The sequence below is a fragment of the Callorhinus ursinus genome, unplaced genomic scaffold (genome assembly GCF_003265705.2).
Source record: "Callorhinus ursinus isolate GAN/ISIS: 27379988/994484 unplaced genomic scaffold, GSC_fseal_2.0 scaffold44, whole genome shotgun sequence".
In the NCBI taxonomy this organism is placed as follows: domain Eukaryota; kingdom Metazoa; phylum Chordata; class Mammalia; order Carnivora; family Otariidae; genus Callorhinus; species Callorhinus ursinus.
Genome location: NW_027397106.1, coordinates 3,168,618 through 3,190,266, shown reverse-complemented (window position 1 = coordinate 3,190,266; position 21,649 = coordinate 3,168,618). Strand labels below are relative to the sequence as shown.

At 45.4% G+C, this 21,649-nt stretch overlaps 1 protein-coding gene across 4 annotated transcripts in view; it reads left to right on the top strand.

The window, feature by feature from the left end:
- Window positions 1–6,174: 6,174 nt before the first annotated feature.
- The window catches only part of ACVR1B (activin A receptor type 1B), a 34,961-nt gene continuing 19,486 nt past the window's right edge, over window positions 6,175–21,649 (top strand). For 2 of the 4 annotated variants that reach the window (XM_025883186.2, XM_025883187.2), the window contains exon 1: window positions 6,175–6,326. In XM_025883186.2, coding sequence (XP_025738971.1) covers window positions 6,236–6,326 — 91 coding nt within the window. In that variant the 5' untranslated portion in view covers window positions 6,175–6,235. Of the gene's footprint in view, window positions 6,327–7,582; window positions 7,733–9,517; window positions 9,633–21,649 lie in introns of all 4 variants that reach the window. The other 2 variants (XM_073881957.1, XM_025883188.2) reach the window with 2 other exon arrangements.

The following is a 21,649-nucleotide window of genomic DNA, read 5'->3' as shown; positions in this document are numbered from 1 at the left end:
TTATTTATGTATGTATGTATGTATGTATTTTTGAAAGGGGGGAGGGGCAGAGGGAGAGAGAGAATCTTTTTTTTTAAAGATTTTATTTATTTTTGAGAGAGAGAGAGAAAGCATGAGTTGGGGGAGAGGCAGATGGAGAGGGAGAGGCAGACTCCCCGCTGAGCAGGGTGCCCGATGCCAGGCTCCATCCCAGGACCCCGGGATCATGACCTGAGCCAAAGGCAGATGCTTAACTGGCTGAGCCACCCAGATGCCCCAGGAGAGAGAGAATCTTTTTTTTTTTTTTTTTTTTTTTTTTGGAGAGAGAGAATCTTAAGCAGGCTCCATGCTCCATGCTCAGCATCCAGCGCAGAGCCTTGAGATGCGGGGCTCGACTCACAACCCTGAGATCGTGACCTGATCCGAAATCAAGAGGTGGACGCTTAACTGACTGAGCCACCCAGATGCCCCTCAGCCAAGTTCTTTTATTTTTTTTTTAATTTTTTATTGTTATGTTAATCACCATATATTACATCATTAGTTTTTGATGCAGTGTTCCATGATTCATTGTTTGTTCATAACACCCAGTGCACCATGCAAAACGTGCCCTCCTCAATACCCATCACCAGGTTAACCCATCCCCCCACCCCCCTACCCTCTAGAACCCTCAGTTTTTCAGAGTCCATCATCTCTCATGGTTCGTCTCCCCCTCTGACATACTCCCCTTTTCTTCCTCTCCTGTTATCTTCTTCTTTTCCTTTTTTCTTAAAATATGTTGCGTTATTTGTTTCAGAAGTACAGATCTGTGATTCAACAGTCTTGCACAATTCACAGCGCTCACCGTAGCACATACCCTCCCCAATGTCTATCACCCAGCCATCCCATCCCTCCCACCCCCAACCACTCCAGTAACACTCAGTTTGTTTCCTGAGATTAAGAGTTCCTCATATCAGTGAGGTCATGTGATACATGTCTTTCTCTGATTGACTTATTTCACTCAGCATAACACCCTCCAGTTCCATCCACGTCGTTGCAAATGGCAAGATCTCATTCCTTTTGATGGCTGCATAATATTCCATTGTGTATATATACCACATCTTCTTTATCCATTCATCTGTCGATGGGCATCTTGGCTCTTTCCACAGTTTGGCTATTGTGGACATTGCTGCTATAAACATTGGGGTACATGTACCCCTTCGGGTCCCTACATTTGTATCTTTGTGGTAAATACCCAGTAGTGCAATTGCTGGATCGAACGGTAGCTCTAATTTCAACTGTTTGAGGAACCTCCATACTGTTTTCCAGAGGGGTTGCACCAGCTTGCATTCCCACCAACAGTGTAGGAGGGTTCCCCTTTCTCCACATCCCCGCCAACATCTGTCGTTCCCTGACTTGTTAATTTTAGCCATTCTGACGGGTGTGAGGTGGTATCTCATTGAGGTTTTGATTTGGATTTCCCTGATGCCGAGTGATGTTGAGCACTTTTTCATGTGCCTGTTGTCAGCCAAGTTCTTTTAAAGAACAGATGACTCTCAGTCTTTCTAAGCCTCCACTTGCCATTCACTTGTAGCCCCGTGAGGTTAGGCCTCTACCCCATGTTGCACTAAACCTACTCAGGTAAGCATCACCTTGAAGCATCAGGCTTCAAGTCCTCAAATCCTAGACATTCGTTGTTCTTCATCTTACCTGGCCCTTTCCCAACATTAGAAACCACTGATCTCTTGAAACCCTGGGTGTTGTATGCAACTGATGAATCACTGAACTCTACCTTTGAAACTAGTAACCCACTATATGTTAATTAATTGAATTTAAATAAACAAGACAAAACAAAAACCTGCCTGCTTAGAACCCTGCCAAGAAAACTGGAGAAAAGTACATTTCCAAGTATACTTCCACATCTGTCTATCTCTTCAACATGACCTGTTCGCCCCACCACCAGCCCCCTTCACCCCCCGCCCTCGGGGTGAGCTGCCATATGCCGCTAGCACTTCCCCTAAATGCCAGGCAATTTTACCTCAGCATCTTGCTCATACTTCTCTCTCTGCTGGGAAAGACCTCCCGCTTTCCCTTGCCCCTTGCCCCACACCGGCCTATCTGGGGGACCTTCTTTGATCTTCCAAGAGTCAGCTATAGCAAGCTCCAAGAGAGCTTTCCCACATCCTCAGCTTGTCCCTGCAGAGTTGAGACATCCATACCCTCCTGAGTGCCCCCACTGACCCTTTACTGGTGTGTGTTGTAGCATATACAACATGTTGTTGCCTTTTTTTTTTTTTAGGGAGGGGGAGAGAAGGGGAGAGGCAGAGGGAGAGGGAGGGAGAGAGAGAGTCTTAAGCAGGCTCCATGCCCAGAGCAGGGCCTGATGCGGGACTTGATCTCAGAACCCTGAGATCATGACCTGAGCTGAATCAAGAGTCAGCCGCTTAACCGACTGAGCCACCCAGGTGTCCCTGTTGTTGCCTTTTTTAAAATGCTTGTCTCTACTATTGTAAGTTCCATGAGGGCAAGACCATGACTTATCTATGTTTACATGGTGCATCTGGTATACCATAGGTGCTCCACGCATACTTATAGAATGGGTGAATGAAGATGAGCTATTACCTTCTTGAGTTTAATGAGCCTGCTGCTCACCAAGGCAAACTGTGCCAGATCCCCTAAGATGACAATGTCTTCGTGCATTGTGACTAAGATGGCAGCTGTAACACTGGATGGTCTAGTCAGTGGAACCTGGGGAGTAAGCTCTGGGGAATTCCATGACAAAGGGACAGAGCAGGGCAGAGAGAAGTTTATAGATTGTGATGTGGGTCCAGTCCTAAGATAAAGGAGGTTTACAGAAATGGACGCTTTGTTGAAGCCTTCAGGGATGGTCAGAGAGCTAAGCTGTGGGCGGGACACAGATAGACTGGGCTCCGTAGGGCTTAGCTCAGGACCTAAAAGGGAAGGTAGGCACATCACATAGGAAAGCCCTGATGTGAGAGGATGTGCCAAACTCTCAGGAATCAGATGTGAGGATATAACTAGACCCCATCCAGTCTAATTTCCCCACCTTCAGCTGGCTCTTGGAGACCAGTCCCTGGGAAAGCATGAGATGCTATGATGTTGAAGGAACGCAGGAACCAGCAGGCTGTGCCTTAAACACTTAATTATACGTGAGCTTGGGCAGGTTGCTTACCTTCTTTAGGTCTCAACTGCCTCACCTGTAAATTGCACACACACTGACATGCCTCAACCACTTCACAGGATTGCAGTAAAGGTCAACTCGTCGTCATAATAATAGCTATTCTTTTTATATCACTTCCTATGTGTCAGAGGCTATGCTAAGTGCTTCACATATGATATCCTGACAACATCTCTGTGAGATAGAACTAATTTTTTATGTTTTAATTTATTTTTATTTTTTAAAGATTTTATTTATCTATTTGACAGAGAAAGACACAGCGAGAGAGAGAACACAAGCGGGGGGGGGGCGCGGGAGAGGGAGAAGCAGGCTTCCTGCCGAGCAGGGAACCCGACGTGGGGCTCGATCCCAGGACCCTGAGATCATGACCTGAGCTGAAGGCAGACACTTAACGACTGAGCCACCCAGGTGCCCCTAGAACTATTTTTTTTTTTTTAAGATTCATTTACTTCAGCGAGAGAGAGCACTAGGGGAGGGGCAGAGGGAGATGGAGAGAGAGAGAACTTCAAGCAGACTCCCTGCTGAGCTTGGAACCTGACATAGGCTGATCATGACCCCAGCCGAAACCAGGAGTCTGACGCTTAACACACTGAGCCACCCAGGCGCCCTGAGATAGAACTATTATCAGCTCCATTTTACAGATGAGTGAATCGAGAGGTTTAGGGAGGTAAAATACCTTGCCCAAAGTCAAATGCTTATGAAGTGAGACAGTGGAGCTGGCTTTTGGGTTGTTGACCCAGTGTTCTGGTTCCCCAGGCTGTATATTCCGGTGCGTAGCTGACCTTGCAGTCTAGGAGTAAAGCAACCACAAGTTGCTTCTGGATCTGCAGCCGCAGTGGCCACACGTAGCAAGGTTTAGGGGAAGGACCGTTCCTTCTCCTTGGCCTCAGCAACGTGCTCCTGAGGGGTCAGCTTTCTCTTCCCAGCCATGGGGGTTGGTGAATGTAACTGTATTGAATAGTGTCTCCCCTGAATTCATGTCCACCCAGAACCTATGCATGTGATCTTATTTAGAAATAGGATCTTTGCAGATATAATCAAGTTAAAATTACTTGAACTCATAGTGGATTAGGGTTGGCCTTGATTCAGTTACTGGTGTCTTTATAGGAAGAGAGAAATTTGGACACAGAGATACGCAAAGAAAAGATGGCCATGTGAAGATGGAGGCAGAGAATGAAATTATGCTTCTGCAAGCCAGGGAACACCAAGGATTCTGGGAATCACCAGAAGCCAGAAGAGACAAGGAAGGATTCTTCCCTAGAGGCTTGAGAGAGAGCATGGGCCTGCTGACACCCTGGTTTCAGATTTCTAGCCTCCAGAACTGTGAGAGAATAAATTTCTGTTATTTTAAGCCACCCAGTTTGTGGTACTTTGTTAAGGCAGCCCTAGGAAACTAACACAGTTACCCAGCGCTGTGCACATCACAGCTGGGCGCCCTACGTATGGATGGAGCAGAGTTTGAGAGACCAGTTAGATGGACTGGGGTGTGTGTGCCCATTTTGGGGTGATGAGGGAGAGCAGTATTACTCATCCAGCTACTGGCCAACTCCTAGACAGCGTCTCTGCGTGACTTTGCCCGTGTATGTTTGTGTGTGAGTTGTGTCTGGGGGGTGTGGCTGCCATCTTTTTTTTTTTTCTGGATGTGAGGTTGGGCGTTCTCCATTGGTAGCAACTTATAAGATGAGGATTCCCTTTGGGAAACGTTGCCCCCCACCTCCAGTCATCCTCTCCACCCCTAGATCTTGGATGATGATGCACTGTGCTTAGAGAGGTTAAGAAACTTGCCCAAGTTTTCATGCCAGTTAGGAAGAAAAGGAAAATTCAGATCCAGAACTCTGGTTCCAAAGACCCTGCCCTCTTCAAGAGCTCAAACTAGTTTCTCAAGCTAAAGAAAGCAAACTCTTTTCAAAAAGATACGGGCGATTCAGTTAACCTTCTTTAAGTACTTTGTTTCTAAATTTGAAAGTAACACTTGTTTATTTGTAAAATATTTAGAAAACATTGAGTGTTTCAAGAAAAAGTAAAAAAAAAAAACTATATCCTGGCAATAACTAACTGCTAATATTGGGCAATTCCTTTCCAGTCTTTTCCCCATACAGTTATATATTATCAACAAAATTAGAAGAATACTGCAAATAGTTTGGTATTTTGCTTGCTCATTTTACGTTATCTCACAAACATCTTACCTTATTGGTTTTTATAAATATAATTTGTAATTACTAAATAATGCTCCATCACATGGATGGGCCATCATTTACTGCGTGAGCGTCCAGCTTTTTATAATGATAAACATGCAACTGTTAACATTTTTCATACATATTGGTCCTCATCTCTATTATTTCTTGAAGACAGATAAGGAATAATACCAGTCCATGGGTATGGATATTTTAAGGCATTTGATATATAATGTCAAACTGTTTACCAAAAGGGTTCTATCTCGCAGCAGAATGGGAGTGCCTCCCGCAGCACCCTCACCAAGACTGAGCGCTAGCATTGAAAACCTGGCTCTGTTCTGCAAAGGGGCACCCCAGGATGCGATCACACAGGTTGCCTGCGTCCACCGGACCGCAGGCGGCCGCGCGGGACAGGGAGGCGGATTGCGAGGACCCCGGCGGGACATGAGACGTGATGGGGGCTTGAGACGAGGCAGTGGGGATGGAGGAAACAGGAACACACGCACGCGACCAGTAGAACATTCGATGCGGAGGAGGGGGTCGGTGCTGATAACTGTGCGCCGGGCGGGGTGCTGGCCAGGGTGGAGGCCGCGTGTCAGACTCGGGCCTCTCCGCGGAGCGCTCGGCACCCACCCGTGAGGTGGCCGAGGCGCGAGCCCCTCCCACCCCTTTAACAGGGACACTCCCCTTTAAGGCGGGCGCCCGCGCGCACCCGGCCCCGCCCTTCGGGGGCGCGCGCGGCGGCCGCGGCGCCGGCTCGGCCGGGAGCGCACGTGCCGGCGCCGGGCGGAGGAGAGGGAGGCGGGAGCGGGGCCGAGGGAGGAGGGGAGGCGCCGGGGGCGCGCGCGCGCGCGCTGGGCGCTGCTGGGCTGCGGCGGCGGCGGCGGCGGCGGCGGCGGCGGTTACTATGGCGGAGTCGGCCGGAGCCTCCTCCTTCTTCCCCCTTGTAGTCCTCCTGCTTGCCGGCAGCTGCGGGTCCGGGCCCCGGGGGATCGAGGGTGAGTCCCGGGCCGGGGGGCGTGGGCCGGGATGGAGAGGGCCGGGCGAGGGCGAGGCCCCGCGCCGCGGCCCCTGGCTACAGCGCGCCCCCTCCCCACGCGCACAATATGGCCGGGTGGGGGGCGCGGAGGAGTCGGGGTGACCCGTGGTCGGCGTCCCCAGACTTCCGAGGCGCAGCTGCCCAGCCGGGACCGAGCTCACGCAGGGCCCCTGGGGACCCGAGCCCTCTTCCAGGCGGAACTGGATTCGGGGAGCTCTCAGGGTCGCGCTCCCAGCACCCCCTTGTTCCATAGAGGGGAGGGCAGGCTCCCTTTCCCGAGATTTGGAGGTCCGTGCTTCTGCCTCTCAGCATGTCTAGGGGCGGGGGTCTTCATTCCCTCCCTCCAGATGCTCTTGGGGGGCGCCTTTTCTCCCGCCAAGATTGAGGGGCTCAGACGATGGGTCTTTGCTTCTCCGAGGTATCCTGATGTGGCGAGCCCTTGCGCACCTCAGATGACAGGGGAAGGGGTCTCTAACCTTTCCTTCAGGACCTGCACTTGGGGTGTCTCTTCCCTTCCCTCTGCTTCCTCCCTAATGTTCTGGGAAAGGGAGTCACATTTCCCCTACGTGCAGCCCCCTTGAGTTCAGGGGGGCAAAACCCCCCACATACACATGCCCTGTGGAAGCTGTTTGGAGGAAGGGAGACCAACAGGCCCCTAAACGTTTTTGGAGCTTGGCTTTGAAATCTCTCTAACCCTAGGAAACCTGGTTCCAGAACGGTTAATCTGCATCTAGGTGTATTTGCTTTCCACCTCGCTTCCCCCACCCCACCCCAGGGGGCCCATTCAGTTAATCACTTTGTGGATGCCTTTCGGGTGAAATCCTAGAACCTCCCTCCAACCCCCAAGATTATCTAAAGATCCCACCACTGGACCGACTCCCCGGCCCTTGGTCAGTACTTATTTACCTTCCCACACAATCCCTTTTCCCAGCCCTGCCCCCCACGCACTCCCCCACCCTCACACACCCCTTACCTTCCAACCCCCACAGCCTTCTGCTCCCTGACACCACCCCCACCCTTCTCAGTATAGAGGTGGGTACCTTTCTGTGGGACACTCGACTGGGTGTGTTGTTTATGAGGCTTTGGGGGCTAAGAAGAGCAGATGAAACCCTAAAATATTTAATTTAAGAGACTCGTCTGAAATGTGTTTTGGCATTGGGGTAGCAGATGAAGGTTATATTTGGCAGTTATATTGAAGTGATTATTGACCCACAGATGGATCTGGGAGAGACGATCAGGATTGTATTCGCTCCCCGATGTACAAAGCCTGGGCTTTGACTTCTCAGCAGCCCTTAACCTTCCAGCTATGGGAGATCAAGTGTGTGTTCTGTGGCTCTCCTCTCTACTAAAAATAATGATTCTCAGGTGGGTTCAGGCTTCTTTAATAAACCAGACAAACAAGAAAAGACATCATCCTACTTTGGAGTCTCCAAAACAAGTTCATTATCTCCAGCTTTGATATTTGTTCCCAGTGGTGTAGTCTGTGCAGTGGGGTCTTTGTTCACTGGCTAATGCTTCTGTTAAGCACCTCGTGTGTGTTCCTGGGTCTCGCTGCTCTGTGCATGGGTAATATGCCATGGGGTCTGATAAACATGGTGAAGGTCTACGAACATGGGCTGACGGTTGTAAGATAATGATTTTCGTGAATAATGTTTGCTGGGCCTTATTATGGGCCATGTTTTTGGAATGTGTAACAATGTTATTTCTCTAGTAGGATAGTAAATAAGGAGACTCAGCCATCAGGTTTGTCATTTTGTATGTGTCTGAATAAATCTTTACATTCTTTCCATAAAATTTTTTATGCTGTCCCTAATATAGTTAAGATTTTTAACAGCCATTTCCCTGTTGATTTGGTGTAGTGTCTGTGGGGTTTTTGTTGTGGTGAGCCTAGTTAAAAATGTTTAATTGGTAATCCAGCTGGTTCTGAATAGGGCAGAGTTCATTTTTTTGTAACCTTCCTAAAATGGATGTTTGTTAGGGTGAGGATGGGTGGGCATAATAGGGAGTTAGTTTCTTTTTTTGGTAAATTGGAAATTAGGTTGTGTGTCCAGCAAACATTCTCGAAGGCCTTTAAACTTCTTGGCCAGACACTACAGTTTTTTCCGGGACACATGTAGTTGCCAATAGTGCATGCTACAGAGACCACTGTTGCAAAAGGCTTAAAGTAAAACGTCAGTTCTGGGAAAATAGAGGCTGTGGGATTAACAAGAAGTTGATTGCTTTCCTCCCCTGCACTTCCTCTGTGTGTTCCCCTAGGTGAGCTGGAGGAGTGGCTGAGCCAGGCAGCCCTAATGGTTGGTACTTGGACATGACATGAGGGCAGCAAGGGATAGGTGTTCTATTAGTGCATTAACTGCGACTTAGTAAAAGGCCAGTGACAAGGAGAATGAGTTCTAGGTTATAAACAGCATCCACTTGATAGGTGTAACAGGTTTTAAGGCCTCGCTTTGGAATTTTCACATCAGTATTTAAAAATGTAAACTTGCATTAGTAATGGGAGAACATGACATACATTTCTTAAGACAAAAGCAACAAGGGAGACGTTTGAGGTTCTGATAGGAACATTTTGGATTTTTGTGAACAGACTTAAAAATCTAATTTCAGGCCAAGTCTTGTAATTTTGTTGAGTGCACATGGATTTGAAGTACAGGGAAAGTGAACTCTTGTAGAGAAAAAGAGAATCTCTGGTTGATTTTGTTAAAAGAGCTCCTGGAACAGATGTGATTAAAACATAATAAAATGGCTACTCTGGTTAAAGGTTGGAGCCAGATGGAGGGAGGAGGCCAGATCTCAGCCCCAGAACTTTGCTCCCTTACAGGTTGTCCTTGAACAAGTCACTTGCTTAACCTTTCTGTGACTGCCTCAGTTTTCTCTCTGTAAAGTAAGGAAACAGCCCATGTAGTTCTTATTGGGACATTTGTGAGACTAACTTACTGATAGCCAGTTGGCTGGGAGGTATTTTTAGACACAGTTTCTGACTTCAGGGAACAAGCAATGTTGGGTTACTTTTTATCTTATGGAACAGAATAACATACTCTTGGGATTGATAGAAGCATCACAGGCCACAGCGTGGTTAATTTCTTCTGATTTGTGCATTTTTTTTTGTAGACCTTTTCAGATTTCCTCAAGTTAATTTCTGTCTTTTGACAGGCTCTTACATCGTAGACCGGGCAGCGTACCTGTGCTAATCAAAGACAGTCTGGAGGGAGTGACCTGCTTTAGGCTTTATTGGTTTGGCAACGTTTTAATTCTTACGCAACTCTGGGTATGTTTATGGCACTATGTAAATGTTACATAAGAACATGGAGGCTGAGAGGTGGCTGGAATGGTGCCTGTGAACACAGGAAGGTTAGACTGAGGACTTCATCCGAAAGGACCTTGGGAAGCTGCAATCAGCACAGGAAGAAGCTGCACTTCATTTTCCTCTAAAAACCTTTTTAGATGATTGTGTCTTTCAGGTGGACTGCTGTGTTATAAATAGGTTTATTCTCCACTGGTGAGCTAATTGTAACCTTGCTACCAAAATATGAATCAGTAAACGAGGAGACGAGGAGCCGTGCTGCTTCTTTCAGCATGTCCTGTCGAAGCTGCTTGTTGCGTTTTGGAACATGAGTTGCGTTGCAGTCTGCTCTCATAACTCAGGAGTACAGGGTGTTGAGGTGGAATGGAATTCTCAGTTCATGGTGCTTTAGATCTTCTTTATTTTTGAAGGTTAAATTAGAATACTGATGTGGCTCTTTTGTTTTAATTTTGAAATCCTTATTGTTTACTGTTCAGTTTTTGCTCAGAGCAGCAGTGAACATTAATTCTGGAATCCCGCCTCTTTGTCTTGTGTTATTTGTCCGTTACTGTAGGAGTTGATGTAAGAGGGTCTTATCTCATTTTCCTCTCTGTGTTTATAAAAAGAAAATCCTAGAGCCCTCTTTCTCAGCTATCCCTCTGACGCTGGAAGTGCTGCTGGCATCCGTGGCCCATCAGTTCCGCCTGGGCTGGGAATGCTGAGGCCTCTGAAGGAATCAGCTCCTCAGACCCGCAGTCTCCTCTGCATTTCTCCCCCTCTGTAGGCACCGCCTCGTGGCCAAGTTCCAATACCTACCTGCCTGCTCCGGGTTTTTGCTCTCCTCAGTGTCTCTTGCACATGTGGTTTGACCTGAGCTTGGGCTCCCGGAGGCACCATCCCTGCTCTTGCCTGTTCCCTCTGCCTGCTGGCTTCTCCATCAAGGACACCTGTAACACCAAGCAGAAATACTATTTCAGAATGTATCTCTCCTTCCCTTACTCGGTAGAGCTGCCAGCATTTGGTTGAGCCATGGTGTTTGCATCCCAGACAATCTGACCTGCTCTCTGTGTTTCAGAGACAGTGCCACCTTAGGCAGCTCTGGGGTTCTTTTTGGTTTTCTTTCTTCTCTCTCCACTTCATCCTAAGCCTGCATTTGTCTTACCAAATGTTTTGAATTTAACATAATGAAAGTAACTGCCCTTCTCTTTAAAGTGTCAATCACCCCTGATATTTACACAATTACATATAGGAGATTTCTTTATTCATTAGGTTGGGTATATGCCTGGAATGGTTCTTGGCTTGGGGAAATAACCCCGAGAGAACAAGATGGACAAACTTACAATAGCAGTGGCTGAGACTGAAGATAAGTAAACACAATTCTCAGTCTTAAGTGTTCTGGAGAAAATAAAACAGAATGATGTGCTAGAGTGTGCTGAGAGCTACCTTTTCACATCTGTCTCAACTTTATTTTTTCATCTGTAAAATAAGGCTAATATAGTCAAGTGTCATTATTCGTGGTACTTATGTTCTATGAAGTCGACTGGAACACTGGATTAGCAAATACTGAACCACTGCTCCTAGGGGAAAGATGGGGTTAGGTTCCTGTGAGCCACTGGTCACCACCTCTTCATCGACCAGTCAGTATATAACCTTGCTATGTGTGTGTTTCTGGTTAAAGACACCTTATTTAATATATATTGGTTAATTAACCTTGGACTTAAGGCCAACAGCACTGTAGTGAAAGCCTGAATGACACTTGACTGATGGGCGTATTTTCTCTGCAAGGTACATCACTGTCTCTTTGAGCTTGGGAACACTGGAGAGCATTTTAGCCCTACTCTTGGGGGCCATTTTAAACAGTGAAATCCCCACCACCAACACAAAAATGCAAAAAGGTGAAAAGCAAGGCACAGAGTAGTATACTATGAAAAGAATACATATTTACAGTATGAAAGCTGACACAGGAAGGCAGAGCATTGTCACCTTGTTCACCATCAGCTGGGGACATGTGCATTGGGTGACTCCCGTTTTTTACCACTGCACATGTCTGTGAATGACCATGAAGGCACAGAGTACTGATTTTGGGGCTACAGATAAATTTTAATGAATATGGAATCTATGAAAGATGAGGATCACCTGTATTTTGTTAAAGCCATACACAGATCATTGTGGCAGAGATAAAATTATATGGAATTCCAAGGATTCCTAAATGGTTTCACTGAACCAGAATTTGAATATAGAGAGAAGTCCCATTTCCAGTCTGTAAATATGTAGTTATCTGAAGTAAATATATATAGATATCTATATATAGTGATCTATATATATATATAGTGATATATAGATATGTAGTGCTCTAAGTAAATATATAGTGATCTGAAGATTCCTTTAACACATTTATTGAGCACCTAGGTTCTAGAGATACAACAGTAAGCAAAAAGACATACAAATGCCTTCCTTCAGGGCACCTGGGTGGCTCAGTCGTTAAGCGTCTGCCTTCGGCTCAGGTCGTGATCCCAGGATCCTGGGATCGAGCCCCGCATCGGGCTCCCTGCTCCGCGGGAAGTCTGCTTCTCCCTCTCCCACTCCCCCTGCTTGTGTTCCCTCTCTTGCTGTGTCTCTCTCTGTCAAATAAATAAATAAAATCTTAAAAAAAAAAACAAAACAAAGATGCCTTCCTTCGTGAAGCTTACTTTCTGGCAGGTGAGATAGATAATAAATAAAATATAGTGATTCTGCCTACCGCAGTCCACCCTCTGCCCCCTCCCCCCAAGATTTCCTGCCTTTGGAATATACCGACTTCCAGTTGTTAAACATGAATCTAGGTACGCCTTGGAGGGATTATGCAGATGTGATTAAGGTCCCAAATCAGTTGATCTTCAGCTAAGGGGACTGTTGTGATAGACCTGACCTGACTATGCTAGCCCTATGAAAGCAGTTTTCACAGCTGATTGCAGAAGAGGAAGTCAGAAATGCTCCAGCTAGTTTGGAAGAAAGTAAATATCTCAGAGCTGAGAGTGGTCCCTGGCTGTCGGCAAGGAGGTAAAAGGGGACCTCAGGCTTCCATCCACAAGGCAGTGGAGTTTGCCAACAACCAGTGAGCTTGAAAGAGGTCCCAGCCCTGGAGGAGAAGGCAGCCCTGGCCAACACCAGTCACGCTGTGCCTGGACTTCTGACCTACAGAAACTGAGATAGTAAATAAGTGGTGTTTTTTAAAGAGAGAGAGAGAGAGAGAGAGAGAGAGAGAGAGAGAGTGTGTGTGTGTGTGTGTGTGGCGGCGGCTCAGATGGATATGTGAGAAGGAAAGCAAGAAGGGAACTAACTACCCAAGATAGGGTACCCAGCCATGCTAGTGATGGACCTCCCATGTGAAAAGTTCTTTGACCACACGTGGCCTTCACCTCCTCTGCCAGTTACCTAGATAGTTGTGACTGAGTGCAGGAGAGAGCAGATTGTGGGCACTTTGGAGATAAATTTTTTAGGTAGTAACAATGTTTGAGTTGAGGAATTTGAACTGAAGCATATCTTTTTTTATTAAGTAGTTGTGAACCTGCCTTGCCCTAGATCTTCATGTGTTGTCTTGGTGTACGTTTGTGTATTACATTTTATAATTGTGGTCGATAAGATTGAATTGTCGTCAGTGTTCATTTCTAACATCCAGGACCAAGCTGAATGGTGAGAGGGATACTGAGGAAAGAGTCTGTCCTTGCCCCTTAAGAAGTTTACACACAAATTGACTTGTTTTCTTCTTTTTGGAACAACCACAAGACCCTTCTCATGCGGTGGGATGGCAGTAGTAATAAAGGCACCTGGTTAACTGAATGCTTACTGTCTACTCAGCTGTGATGCTAAGGACTTGGGTTATGTCAGTTACTCTCTGCAGCTACTCTGAGCACTCTTATCCCCATTGTACAGATGAGGCGACTGGGGCATGGTGAGGTTCAGTGGTGGGCTCAAGGTCTGTCGGACTCCAAAGCATGTGCTCTAAATCCTGTACTCTACCATATTCTACGAGGACTGTGAAAGTAATTTTCTAACCAGTCTCTGCTTCTAGGCCCCCACTTGTTGTCCATTCTATTGCTGGATTTAACTTTGGAGAGCATGGCCTCTGTGTCTCATGATTCCACTGCTTTCGTGTGGCCTCCAGGATCAACCCCAGACCCCTTAGCCTGGCATCATGGTGCATCGGATTTGGTCTCGTCTTCCTTACCGTCCTTGTCTCTGGCTGGAACCTTGCATCTGTCTGTTCGCCGTGAACCTAATATGCCTTGTGTTTTGCTTGGCCTCGGCCTTCTCTTCTTAACCAAAGTGACCATCCTCCAATGTGGGACCGTCTTTGTCCTGCCTTCCCCTGGTCCATGGTTCCATCCTCTCTGCTCTTCTCTTTGGTCCATCTGCTCCTCCCACTCTCCCAGCCTCTGCCCTCTAAAAATGGATGCTCAGAACTGGCTTATTCTTCTTTCTGTGGCTTTGTCCTGTCACAGAGCCTTGCACATTTTAAGTACTTAATAAGTTTGTTTAATTGAATTCATTCAGTTCTTTTCCATCCTCTCAGCAATATCCTAGGTAAATAATTCCAGTTCTGTCCCTGCTGTACTTTTAGTATCTCCTCTTTATGCAGTTTTTATCCTAGTCACTCAAAAATGCTACAAACATTTCTCAGTTACTTGGAACATGATAAGCTCTCTTCCTACCTCACCGCTTTCATCTTTGTTTTATTCTACCACCTACCCATTTTATTCCAGCCAAATGCACTTGATCTCAGCCTCATTAGTTTTATTCTCAGCCCTGGCTGATTTTTTTTCTCCTTCTTTGTCCCAGTTGCCTGAAACCATTCCTATTCCTCTTCTCACTCAAAACTGTGACATACACTGTCTCCTCTCCACTCATCCATAGTATAGTAAATAGGTCAGGAAGCAAATACAAAATGCCACTCATAAACATCCTCCCCTGTCCTAATGAGCCACAAATACGTCTATTTAAATACAACAAAGAGAGAAAGCAGAATGGTTTTACATGTTCATTATAAACTGTAAGTAAAGGAGAAGTACCAAGATACTCCTAGATAGTCTGAATAGGACCTCTGAGTCCATACACTTGGGTCCTAGGAACACCAGGCACGCCCCGTAGTAAGACGCCGCTCATTCTAGTTTTACCTTGACATTCTCCTGGGCAGCAGGTGGGCCCTTGCTGAGATATTCAGGTATTTACAGTCAGCCATAAATTAAGTTGCAGTGACAGGTCTCCTTAGCATAAACATCAAACGTCTCTTTTGAGTGAGAACAAAGCTTTCATTCTCCAGACCTGAGGCTTAAGGGTGAACTTGTTTAAACAGCTCTCTAGGGTTGGGTTTGTCTCCAAGTAGAATGTCAGAAAGGCAGTTGGTAGGATAGATAGAGTGTGGAGCTGGCTTTTCAAACACCTTTCTCTTATGCAAACCCCATTCCAAGACCTTTTCCCAGATTGAAATTAAATACCAAGCTTATCAAGTGTCTTATTGTTAAATCTCTGGGCTTTTTTTCCCCTCCTCATACAAATAGCTTCCTTTATCAAGTCGGTTACATTTTTTTCATAAGTGCTTTTTACCAGTACATTTTTTTGGTTTTTTAGGTACCACCCAGCTGCACGTGTAAAATTTGACTTTATTTTGGCACTTGGATACTTGAGAGGTTTGGTTTGGTTTTGTTTTAATGTATTTTTAAAATCTAATTTTGATGATTGTGAAGGGTGAAAATGTAACTTGGGTCTTTTTTATGAACCAGTAGCATCTAATTGCTTTACTTTAACGTTAACGTGATGCTTCTACTTAGATTAAGAGGCTTGGCTGCTGACACATTGTCAGTTCCCAGTTACTGTCTCCCCTCACCCCTACCAGGGGAACCAACATTACCTTTGTTTTGTGACACTTTAGTACCAGACGCCATTTTTTAACCTGATTCAGGATTTTCCTAAACATTTTGGCAGTTGTCTAGATCAGTAGTTACTGAACAATATTTTTCTTTTTTCTTTGTCTTTTTAAAGCAGTGCAACCCTTTAAATGTACAAATGTAGAAACGTATGTACAGCAGATAAAATCCACTCTGGCAGAGCCCCCTTCCCTCTCAAGTTATTAGGCTGAGATTTATTAAACATAGTACTATTTGCTAGGCACTAGACACCACTGAGAAAATGGTGAAGCAACGCAGGGCAGTGGCTCCCCCCTGGTGGAGCTTAAGGGTTCCTGGGACATCTTGGAGAGCACAGGGATTCAGGAAGAATACAATCTGAAGAACGCTAGACTTCCAAGGATTTTCTTCCTTGTTATTTATGTATGTATGTATGTATATAAATAAGTGATCTCTGCACCCAACGTGGGGCTCAGACTGATGACCCTGAGGTCAAGAGTTGCTTGCGCTACCACCTGAGCCAGGCACCCTGAGTTTTTTTTTCCCCATGCATGCGTGAGGTGTTTAAATGTTTTTGTTTCATAATGGAGATTATATTATACATATTGTTTTTCAAAGATGTTTAATTTTTTTAAAATTGTGGTAAAACACAGACAACAAAGAATTTACCATTTTTAACCGTTTTAAAATGTACAGTTCAGTGGTGTTAAGTACCTTCATAACGTTATCACCACTATCTCGTTCTAGTACTTTTTCTTTACCCCAGAGGAAACCTAGTAACCCATTAAGCAGTAACGTTCCATCCTCCTTCCCACTCCACTCCCCAGCCCCTGACAACCACTAATGTGCTTTCTGGATATTTAATATAAATGGAATCATATAGTATATGGCTGCTTTCACTTAACATAGTGTTTTCAAAGTTCATTCATATTGTAGTGTATATCAATAGTTTATTCACTTTTATGGCTGAATAATACTCCATTGTATGAATATACCACATTTTGTTTTTCCACTCATTATTTGATAGACATTTGGGTTGTTTCCACCTTTTGACTATATACATAGTGCTATTATGAACTTTCGTGTACTAGTTTTTGTTTGAACATTTGTTTTCAGTCTTTTGGATGTATACCTACAAGTGGAATTTTTGGGTTATATGGTAATTCAACATTTAATTTATGGAGGAACTGGGCGCCTGGGTGGCTCAGTTGGTTAAGCGACTGCCTTCAGCTCAGGTCATGATCCTGGAGTCCCAAGATCGAGTCCTGCATCGGGCTCCCCGCTCAGTGGGGAGTCTGCTTCTCCCTCTGACCCTCTCCCCTCTCATGCTCTCTCTCACTCTCTCCCTCTCAAATAAATAAATGAAATCTTTAAAAAAAAAAATTTATGGAGGAACCATCAACTGTTTTTCGCAGCAGCTACACCATTTTATGATCCTGCTGGCAATGTATGAGGGTTCCAGTTTCTCCGCATCTTCACTATCACTGGGTATTTTTCTTTTTCATTTTCTTATGGCCTTCCCTAGTGGGTGTGAAGTGGTGTCTCGTGGTTTTGATTTGCATCTGCATTTAAAATTCATTTGCATTTGAGATGATGTTGGACATCTTTTCATGTGCTTTTTGGCCATTTGTGTATCTTTTTTGGAGAAATGTCTATACAACTCCTTTGCCCATTTTTAATTGTTTTGTGTTGTTGAGTTATGAGTTCTTTATGTATTCTGAATACTAGGCCATTATTGGATATATGACTTGCAAGTATTTTCTCCCATTCCATAGGTTATCTTTGTATTCTCTTGATATCGTCCATTGATGCACAGGTTCTAATTTTGATGAAGGCCAGTTTATCTATTTTTCTTTTATCACTTGTGCTTTTGGTATGCTATCTAAGATAGCACTGCTAAATCCAAAGCCATAAAGCTTTACCCCTATTTTCTTTTTTGAAGTTTCAGAACATAAGTTATAGCTTGTATATTTAGGTTATTGATCCATTTTGAGTTAATTTTTATATATGCTGTGAAGTAAGGGTCAACTTCATTCTTTTGCATGTGGAGATCCAGTTGTCCAGCAACATTTGTTGAAAACTAGTCCTTCCCCCTGAACGGTCTAGAAATTCTTGTCAAAAATCAGTTGATCAGGGCGCCTGGGTGGCTCAGTTGGTTAAGCGACTGCCTTCGGCTCAGGTCATGATCCTGGAGTCCCGGGATCGAGTCCCGCATCGGGCTCCCTGCTCAGCAGGGTGTCTGCTTCTCCCTCTGACCCTCTTCCCTCTCGTGCTCTCTATCTCTCATTCTCTCTCTCTCTCGAATAAATAAAAATAAAATCTTTAAAAAAAAAAAATCAGTTGATCATAAATGTAGAGGTTGGTTTCTGGACTCTCGATTCTATTCCATTGATTTATGTGTCTGTGTTTAATGCTAGTACCACACTGTTTTGATTGCTGTAGCTTTGTAGTAAGTTTTGAAATCAGGAAGGGTGAGTCGTCCAACTTTGTTCTTTTTTTTCCCCCCTCAAGATCATTTTGGCTCTTCAGACTCAGAGTTGAAGTGTTCTATCCTAAGGAAGCTGTAGGGGGTTTGGATAAGGTCCAAGGAAGACTAATTAAAATAATCATGCGTTGTAATAGGCTATTCTTATCAGTTTGGCTTCTCTGATGGATGCTGTCATCTGGAAGGAGGAGGGCTGAAAAGCAGTTTATGATCAAATTGTAAAGTCGTGAAGAAGAAGGGCTACGCGAGCTGGTTTGGGCACCTCATCATGGATACTATAAAGTTAGAAGGTTGCCCAGTGAGGTTTGGAAGAGGCAAGTTTAGTATACCTGAACAGGACAGTGCCCCATTCTGGTATGAAATCAATGAAGCTTATTATCCTCAAGGAGCGATTAATATAAGCTAAAAGTCATAAATACTGGAGCTTTAATATGTTTTAGAACATCTGTGGATCTTTATCTGCCAGGACAAATGTGGATGTTTTGCGGCTTGCTTCTTACCTTTTGAGGTTGGTCCCACCACCCTGTGCTCTCCCACACCCTGTCCCCTGGAGATGTGGTCTGGGGCGGAATAGTGGGCTGAGTGGCCGTGAGTCTCTGCCCGTATGGTGGCTCTTGGGAATTCCCACGAGCCACACCTTGCTGAGTGTCCTCGCAGTGGCTCAGAGAGAGGACCCAACCCCAGCGCCCTGCCTACGGTGGGGTTGTCTCTGCCGAGGCCCAGCTGTGTTAGTGCTTCCGTAACGTGCAACTTAGACAGAGGCTGCCCGAGTTGGGACTTGTTGGTCTTCCTCAAAACACAGCCTCTCTCATGAATCAAGTTTGCATCTACATCCTACCACATACCACCTTCTAATCGTATTTTGGAGCCACACTCAAATCCTGCATAGGTGGTTTTGTTTTTAGTTCCGGTTTGACTGACTTTTAATAACAAAATGCTGTGCTAGTGGGAATTTCATTCTGACCATTCTTGGGGGGGAGGGGCTGAGGGAGAGGAAGAGAGAGAATCCTAAGAAGACTCCACACCCCTAGCACGGAGCCTGACGTGGCACTCGATCCTACAACCCCTAGATCTTGGCCTGAGCCGAAATCAAGAGTCGGACACTTAACTAAGCCACCCAGGTGCCCCCTGGTTCGGACCACTTTTTAACTTGGTTGTGTCTCAAGTGATTTTGTTATTCCTCTGTGATTGGTTTTCCAAATTGTGTTATTTCTACTACATAACTCCTTGGTTGTGGAATACAGAGAGTTTTAGGTATATATTGTTTATATGCGTGTGTGTAGACTGATTTAACCTGATGAGTCACTATGAAGTAGATTATAAAGGGCTATTAGCATTCATTAGTCCAGATTTAGCTTTTCAAAGAGATCGCGATTAGGTTTATGATTTAGTGTACTAGTACATTTACAGTAAATTCAGATGTTTTTATAATTTTATTACTTATTTTGAAAAATGAATATTAACGGAAGACTAGCCCTAATGTCTGTCTTTAAAGTTCAGGAAAAATATATATAAAATTTAAAGCAGAACTTCCCAGTGTTGGATCAGTGATCCAGACAATGTGAATTTAAAAACAAACTGGATTCAAATTTCAGCTGGAGGACTTTAGAGGTCATCCAGTTCATTGCCTTCTTTCTGATGAATCATGAGGAGAATGAGGCTCAGAGAGGTTAAGTGACTTGCCCAAGGCCACACGGCTAGTTACTGGCAGAGCTGAGACTAGAATAGCAGTTTCTTACTGTAACTCGCTACTTCCTAATTAGTGGTTAAAGGGACGTTTTGCGGGTGCATGCCTGTGTGTGTGTGTGTGTGTTTGAGTCTTACATTTAGAGAAGAGATTAAAGTTTATTGAGCACCTATTTGCCGAGCACTTTTAAAATGCATGATTTCATACGGTTCTTACATAGTCCTGTAAAGTGATTATTAACAGTCCCACTTTACAGATTAGGAAACCAGGGTGCAGGAGGTTACTAACTTGCGCAAGGCCATGTGATTGGTGTTAGAGCTGCTACTTGAGCCTTGGGTCTTTCTGACCTGTTCCTGCCACCGTCACCCTGCTGTGGCTCTGGCAATAAGTAACTGAACCCTTTTCAGGGGTGTGGGCAGTAGTGATGGTTATCTTTTTCAGACTTCTTCCTCACTCTGTAAACTGTATGGATGTACACAGATGTGTGCAGAGCAAGTCCTTCTCCGAATACTCAGCGCTTAGCGGATGTGTGGCTAATCTTCCTACCATCTCTGTAAGATAAATGGTATTTTCTGGTTAGGCGGCTGAGGCCCAGATGGATTCAGGGACTTGCCTAACCCCTTATCACAAACACGCACGGCCCTGCTCCCAGTTCCGTTCTTCACCCCGTCTCACATAGATTTCACCACTTTTGTTCTTTCCTGTCTTACACCAAGATTGTTGAAGTACTTCCCAAAAATAATGAGCCACGTGTGGGTGTGTTCTCCAGAATGAATCACTGTGAAAGAGGCCATGAACCAACGAAGGGAGAGAAGAAGTATCTGGAATCAGAGGCTCTTGGCTCTCCTGTCTGCTAATTGACAGACTCTGAAGTGAGCTTTTTTTTTCAAAAGGCGGCTGCGGGTCTGGCCTGTGTGTCCCACTGTGCTCAGAATAGCCCTCTTAGAGTTACTCGTTTTCCCTTCTTGCTTCCCAAAATAGCCCCAATGCTGTTCTCTTTGCTGGATGTCATGGCACATGTATTGAGAGGTGTGCGCTCCACGGGGAACCCCTTTGTGCATGAATGTCCTCCCTGACGCAAAGGGCCGGGGAGGGGGGGCATTAGCTTCCTTGGATTACCGGTCAGGACTGCAGCGTGAGTAAAAGGTTTGGCTCGAGTATTCAGAGAGTTGCAGAAGTAAATTTGAGTTAGCAAGAAGAATAAGAGAGGGAGCAAAAAGAGGTATTTGGGGGGAAATGAAGAGGTTTCTTCGCCTTTCTTGTGTCTAAAAAGGGCTGGAATCGAAGTTTAGGAAGAACTGACTTTTAAAATTGCTTTTATGATGTGGATTCTAGTCTAAAGGGTACCTGCTTTAAACTTCCTGCCCTTAAAATAGAACACTACCCTCACCCTTCAGCAGGTAGCTGCGTGTTTTGGAATTTCTCCCAGAAGAAAGGGCTCTCTCTGATCAAAGGCCTTACGGTGAAGCTCCACAGTGGCGTTTACCTGTCTGTGTGCGCTCTCCTTTGTTTCTGTGGGTGGGAATGGCGACGGAGTGCGTCATTTACAGAAAGCCTGAGGAAGGGGGCTTGGGCACCGGAGATATTTAGAATCTGCCTTTGGAACTGAAAAGCCGAGAGATGCCTTCCAGGGTATTGCAGGAAGAGACAAAGATAGACTGTTTACAGCCTGAAGGGGTGAGTTTCAACAGGCTAGTTTTTCATGGGATTGGTCATAAACGTCTCTTCTCTGGGGGCCTTGGTTTGAATGTATTCCCACTTGGTATCCAGATAGTATTCACTGAGTGGCCAGTATGGGACTTGGGTGGGCTGCCCCCTCCATTCCCCGACAGGCAAATGCTTCATTCAGCAGCGAGTCCCAAGCCAAGTGTCCTCGTGGCCACAGCCATACTCCTGCCCGTTCTGAGAGGTCAGGGCTGGGTTAGGCTCATGGGAGACAGTGTTGGGG